Raw genomic sequence first — 7,363 nt, forward strand, 5'->3', positions numbered from 1 at the left:
AAGATCAACGAGCCAAACTGACTAACTTGATAATTATGTAAATGTCCATTAATATATGTAAAATGAGCTTTCGTCACATCGTTATGAATTAAGATAAAGTATTGTTTATCAGATAAATGAATAAAGTTGTGGAAAAATTGACCGTGAATGTTCATACTCAAACGCAAATTATCTTTTACTATGCCAGTGATAAATGTGACGTTACAGACAACTACGGTAGCCCCAAGGTGACAAAATACGAAAATCTTTCTCTTTAAGAAGATGACATCCATCATCGTTCAATGTAATATATAACCAAAATTTACTTCCCCATTATTACAATGTAATAACTGAACGGAAAATGTTTTTGCGTAATAAACCAATATATGTCACGTGGTTTATTCTTAGGTTACGATGCTTTGGACAACCGGGTTTATATCTGCCTTAGTAACAGCTGACATGATATATTCTAACGTGAAAAAATGACAGCTTGTGTTATGCTGATAAAAAACGTTTTCAATAACAGTATAAAATCTCATTAATTTTGAAAGCGACAGGAGTAAACATAATTTATTCCAAAGTTTTCTTCCTTAGAATGATATGGTCTGGTCGAAATGAAATGATTAAATCAGTATAAATATATTTTTGTATTCTTTTATTTGGTGTATAATTGTTGAATAATGCAACGAAGAACTTACAGTGACCTTGACCAGAAGTCATAAGTCCAATTAGAGTTACCATGGTTACATACATGTCTTATACCATTTGTGTTTTAGAACAACAATCAGTCATCGAGTGTTATTTTTGAAAAGTACCCCAGCACTACCTTGAAAAAGCGACGGAATGGAATATCGTAATTTATGATTAAGGTACAGTAGCATATTGGGTGACAAGATTGATGAATATTGCGATTACGTGTTACCTGGACGATCAGGGTTCGAATCACTTACTCATTACTACAAAGGTGTTTGTCAATTTCAAAATATTTTGTTCACAGAAGTAACCCGTACCGTGGATTTTCGTTATCTCGCATTTCTATAACTCGAACACCCCGTTTAGTTCGAAGCATTCTGTCGGTCCAAGCAATATCTCATCTCATACTCAAATATTCGAATTAACTTCAATCAAATACTCGGATAACCCGAAGTTCCCCTTGTCGACTTCTAGATAACGAGGTTTGACCGCATGTACATTTTCGACACTGCACACAATGGGACTGAGTGCTTGAGGGGCTTCTCAGAGCCACGTCATATAACACAAGACAATATACTCGGCGAAATGATAATTATATACATCATGATGTGTAAGATTTAGCCTGTCACGGTATTGCCCTAGGGGAAGATGACTTACACCACGTGGTCACGCTTCACTGATTTACACGAACTTTATGTACATGAACGTTTATCGTGTGTATATTTTGCACAGATATTTGTGCAGTGTTATTAATATGATATTTTGTTAGGCATTACCGGATGCTATTCACGTCCTTAAAGTTATTGGGAAGGACACAGCCTTTCTTTCAAGGCGAAGTAAATTGTGACACATTCGTTAACATTTTTACAAGGGAAGATCTTGACGTCAATCAGAAAAGGAGGGCTAACCGTCAATCAGAACACGAACAAAATCGTTTTCATAGTTCTGTCGACATCGTCATGGTTGTGAATACGGTGATTTATCAGTTTCGTATGGATGTTATTGACCAAGGATTGTAGATAGTGTCGTGTCCGTTCAAATCATTGTACTAACTTGCCGTGATACATATCATTACTATAATTGTGACATCGTTAATGGGATTAACTTATTCTATGAAATAATGCCGGAGTTTTTAGACGCACCACGTCTGGTAAAGATTGCTGCTATTTTAGAAGTAGCTGCTTTCGTAATCAACGTTATTGCCTTTTCAACGCCATATTGGCGTTCTGTCCACTTTGAAGAGTTCCGTTTATATGACGACCAGGGAACTCGGCTTGAGACCGCCATTGCTATTCAAGGTTTCGATGAAGGACTATGGCGACGATGTATCAATAGTATTTGTGCTGATATAGATGTGGCCGGAAGAGGTAATTATTTTCCTATGCCTTCCTCACATTTTCAAATAAAAAACTATCAATAAAATATACAAAGGAAGAAAAAACAGACCTATAACTTACTAAAATTAAATTAAATATTGATACGGAAAATACCAAACAATATCAACAACGCACATCATACTGCCTCTAAAATAATGTTAATTCATGGAGTGTATAACTAAGGAAAATGGATTTCTCACAACCATTGATTAGTTAAATAGATAGAAAATCTAGATTTGTTTTGAAACATATTAAACTGAAGTGTGATTTAGCCATTTTGTAATTTCCATTAGCAAATAAAGCAGATACGGACCATATCGATCCCATTTTTTGGAATTATAAACTCCTTACCTGTACAAAACTACTACGGAATTATCAACTCTCTCTTTGAATGTTCAATACACGATATCTTTTCTTGTAGATTGGTTACAAGCTGTCCGAGCCTTTGAGAGTATGGGTCTCCTGGGGTCATGTATTGCCATAACAACGTTACTTTGCTACATATTCAAATCAGACTTCAGACAGAGGTTCTTAATATTCCTTGTGTCAGCCATTTCTAGCATTGTCACTGGTAAGTTCGAGAAGGAATGGTTTGTCACTGTAGATATCAGAAAACACGTCTTGAAAACTTAATATCAAATAAAATTCACATCGACTGAAAGTTTAGTTCTGTACACTAGCTGTTTATACGACTTTATTTACATCAACTATTAATACGTTTATATTTACATCAGCTATCAATAAGTTTATATTTACATCAGCTATCAATAAGTTTATATTTACATCAACTATCAGTTTATTTACATCAACTATCAGTTTATTTATATTTACATCAGCTATCAATAAGTTTATATTACATCAGCTATCAATAAGTTTATATTTACATCAGATATCAATAAGTTGATATTTACATCAGCTATCAATAAGTTTATATTTACATCAACTATTAATTAGTTGATATTTACATCAGCTATCAATAAGTTTATATTTACATCAACTATCAATAAGTTTATATTTACATCAACTATCAGTTTATTTATATTTACATCAGCTATCAATAAGTTTATATTTACATCAGCTATCAATAGTTGATATTTACATCAACTATTAATTAGTTGATATTTACATCAGCTATCAATAAGTTTATATTTACATCAGCTATCAATAGTTGATATTTACATCAACTATTAATTAGTTGATATTTACATCAGCTATCAATAAGTTTATATTTACATCAGCTATCAATAAGTTTATATTTACATCAACTATCAATAGTTGATATTTACATCAACTATTAATTAGTTGATATTTACATCAGCTTTCAAATAGTTTATATTTACATCAGCTATCAATAAGTTTATATTTATATCAGCTATCAATAAGTTTATATTTACATCAACTATCAGTTTATTTATATTTACATCAGCTATCAATAAGTTTATATTTACATCAGCTATCAATAAGTTTATATTTATATCAGCTATCAATAAGTTTATATTTACATCAGCTATCAATAAGTTTATATTTACATCAGCTATCAATAAGTTGATATTTACATCAGCTATCAATAAGTTGATATTTACATCAACTATCTGTTTATTTATATTTACATCAGCTATCAATAAGTTTATATTTATATCAGCTATCAATAAGTTTATATTTATATCAGCTATCAATAAGTTTATATTTACATCAGCTATCAATCAGCTATCAAAGTTTATATTTACATCAACTATTAATTAGTTTATATTTACATCAGCTATCAATAGATGATATTTACATCAACTATCAATAAGTTTATATTTACATCAGCTTTCAAATAGTTTATATTTACATCAACTATCAGTTTATTTATATTTACATCAACTATTAATTAGTTTATATTTACATCAGCTATCAATAAGTTTATATTTACATCAGCTATCAATAGTTGATATTTACATCAACTATTAATAAGTCTATATTTACATCAACTATCAATAGTTGATATTTACATCAGCTACCAATAAGTTAATATTTACAGTATATTGACATCAGCTGTCAATAAATATATATGTACACTATGATTCACATAATAAATCTATAAATTCACAACAATAATTTTACTCTGAAATCTGGTTCATTTATATCTGCTGCGAATAAGTTATAATATTTTCATTATCTCCACGAATATCAATACGTTTACCTACTAAATCAGCTTTTGTCCTTGACCCTTTCACAGGTGGATGTATTTTGCTGTCGGTTCTTATCTACGGTATTTCTATCAAGATATCCCTGTCCTGGTCATTTGCCCTGGCCGTGGTCAGTGGTGTTATTTTTGGAATTTCTGGAGCTTTACTACAAGGCACATTCATCAAGGAGGCAAAAGAACCAATCTAAACGAGGCATTGACGTCTGAAAATTATTCAATTGAGATGGTGACCAGGCAAAGTCAACAGTTAGGTGTTAGAAGTGTATATATATCATGGTTCTGACGAAGTATATGAACAGATATCATCGTGACGTCCTATAGACACCTGTCAGTTATCTATGTTTTATGTTCTTTACTTGTTTCCTAAGTTTCTTAAGCTTCTGGACCCCTCATCCTGGTCAAGCACTTTATTCAGTGCCAGGCTGAGCTGACATATAAACGGAATATGATACTAGATGTCACAAATGTAATTCAATTTAGAAATATTGCTCAGATTACAAATATTGTTTATATTATAAAATTTGTTGAATGATCAGTTTTCTTTAAATATTTAAAATAATACATTGGTCATAATTCAAATTATACATATCTTTCTTATCAAGACCATTGTTGAGAATTGAAGGGACATAACTTTCGCTGCAATCACACTGTTCTTATGACATAGAATTTTTTTAAAATCCGGCAAATGGTTTGAAATAATTTTTGATTGCATAGCTACCAGTTTGTTAGCGTAACAACAACAACCATTACAAGGATTTACGCCAAACTTTAAGTGTAATATGACCTAGTTCACTGTGATTGATTGAAGGTTCCCATTGTTTTAATTGTGACGTCATAGCTTCATTTCGTCATATGCATTGTAACGTCACCAAAGAGAGAGATACAGTGTAATAATATCGCTAACTTGTACCTTTTATCTGTATAGTGAAAAGGTGTTTTTGCAAATATTTTCAAATGTTCAATTCATATGAGAAACAGAATATCACATTCGTTTCCATTTCATAAGCGATAAATGAAATTCGCCACGAATTTTTTATTTAAATATAAATATCCCCGTGAATATCTCCCAATTCTGATTTTCATCATTTCGATGAATGATTAGCTAAATGATCTGTAAAATTTATGATCTTGTTTCCTAGTTATTGGTGGTAAAATAGAAACCGGCGACAGGGATACTTTAATATCACCACAGGGAAGTAAACTTGCGGTAAACAAACATCGTTTGGGATATTTCGTAACATACAGAGTAACATCTTTGTCTCCTTGATTAAGGTTTATTACAAGTGATATATAGTAAGTGTCAAGCCTGGAGATATGGGAGTTATCATACGATAAACGTTGTCAAGGATACCTGTCCTCAATTTACTTGTTTCGAAAATTGATAAATACTAGATATTTTTTAACTGAGAGCGACAACAACCTATTCGAAATTCAATTTCCCTTTTGAATTTTTGTAGCCAATTATTTCCCATATATATATACACACACACATACATATTATATGTAAATAAAGTATGTTATAGCTTTATCATAATCTGTTGATAATAAAACTTCTGTTTTATTTAATTCTTCATTTTTGTACATTTCATTTTCAACATTTACAATGCAATTTATTTAGGTTATTGTAGACTGTACAAGAGACAAAAAAGACGAGTATATTTCAGTAGAGCTAAATAATTAATTAAGATAAATTCTTAATTAGCCTGAAATGTAATTTATCTATCGATTTTGTCAGATTAAATTTATTATACCATTTCTAAATAAAATTGTTTATGACTCGATGCCCTCATTTCAGTGATATATTTAAAGTCTCACTTGTTTCGTTCACGCGTAGGAGTTATCTTTCTTGCTATGTAATTATCTGAGTAGTATTCAGCATACATATCATTGCAGTTCTAAACAATTGTATGAATGAAACACAAACAAACATTCTTCCGATATCGACAGAGACTACCCGTTATCATAGCCACGTTTGATCTATTTATATACCACGATTGAATCTCCGTAATTAGTAAATATAGGACGTAATTTCAACCAATAAGCACCCGATACTCTCTTAAGGAAGCAACGTCACCGTCGTTTTCACCTGTTAATTATCGATATCGTTAAGATACGTACTTGTCCATACACAGCACAGGTGATCCGATAACATACAGTACATCTTATGTTAGAAAGCACTGATAAAAGTGTCAATCGAGCACGCCCGGTGATTATGACAGCACGTGCAACACAGGTGTAAATTGTAAGGGAAAAAATTGGCAGGTGTAAACTGGAGACAATTCACAAACATGTATCTGAGCAAAATTTATTGTTTATGATACTGATGAGGTTTTGATGTTTGATAGGAGAACTCACAACTTTTAATGAAAATTAATCTTTAAGGGTTTCATTGATTTCATAAACTACATTATATGTATCATAAATAAAAAAAAGTCATCTATTGATATTATTGTTTTCGAAATAGAGTTATCAATAAAAATTGAAATTGTTGTATTGAACAGTTTAAATGTATGATATTTTTCTACTTGACGATAACCAATGATATATATAACAGACATACAGGTGATTTACGCCGTTCAATAAAAAAAGAAAAAAAATCGAAGATAGTTGTTGTAAACGATTTCATATCTGGTGGATGTTTGGTTTTGATTCATGCACATTGAGAAATTTACCACCCAAAATATTTGTGCAAACAAAGAGCAAACCATGAAAAACGTGACGAATGATAAGGTTATCCTTTCATAAACGTCACACTGATTTACGAGTTATCGTTCTTCCTACTGTGAGAAAACACTGTTTTACCATAATAGATCCAATAACATGCTTGAAATGTCGTCTTCGTTACCGTAAATGTTATGTTTTGTAAAACACTGTGTATGTATATCTTATATATCGAATATCCGGCAGATACAACAGAGCAGGATATGACCAGTACTAATAAAACTGATTATATGAGAACCCGAGAAATACAGGGACCAGGAATCACCTCTCGGTCAATACTATTAAAACTGATTATACGAGAACCCGAGAAATACAGGGACCAGGAATTACCTCTCGGTCAGTACTATTAAAACTGATTATACGAGAACCCGAGAAATACAGGGACCAGGAATTACCTCTCGGT

At 31.5% G+C, this 7,363-nt stretch overlaps 1 protein-coding gene across 1 annotated transcript; it reads left to right on the top strand.

The window, feature by feature from the left end:
- Positions 1 to 1,505: 1,505 nt before the first annotated feature.
- LOC132554621 (uncharacterized) lies at positions 1,506 to 4,724 on the top strand. Its single transcript, XM_060218942.1, has 3 exons — positions 1,506 to 2,039; positions 2,470 to 2,619; positions 4,270 to 4,724. Exons 1-3 carry the CDS (start codon positions 1,793 to 1,795, stop codon positions 4,425 to 4,427), a joined length of 555 nt encoding a protein of 184 aa, XP_060074925.1. The 5' UTR covers positions 1,506 to 1,792; the 3' UTR covers positions 4,428 to 4,724.
- The last annotated feature ends 2,639 nt before the right edge of the window (positions 4,725 to 7,363 follow it).

The sequence above is a fragment of the Ylistrum balloti genome, unplaced genomic scaffold, assembly GCF_031769215.1.
Source record: "Ylistrum balloti isolate Yb309-2 unplaced genomic scaffold, AGI_CSIRO_Ybal_v1 Utg370418, whole genome shotgun sequence".
NCBI classification, from domain to species: domain Eukaryota; kingdom Metazoa; phylum Mollusca; class Bivalvia; order Pectinida; family Pectinidae; genus Ylistrum; species Ylistrum balloti.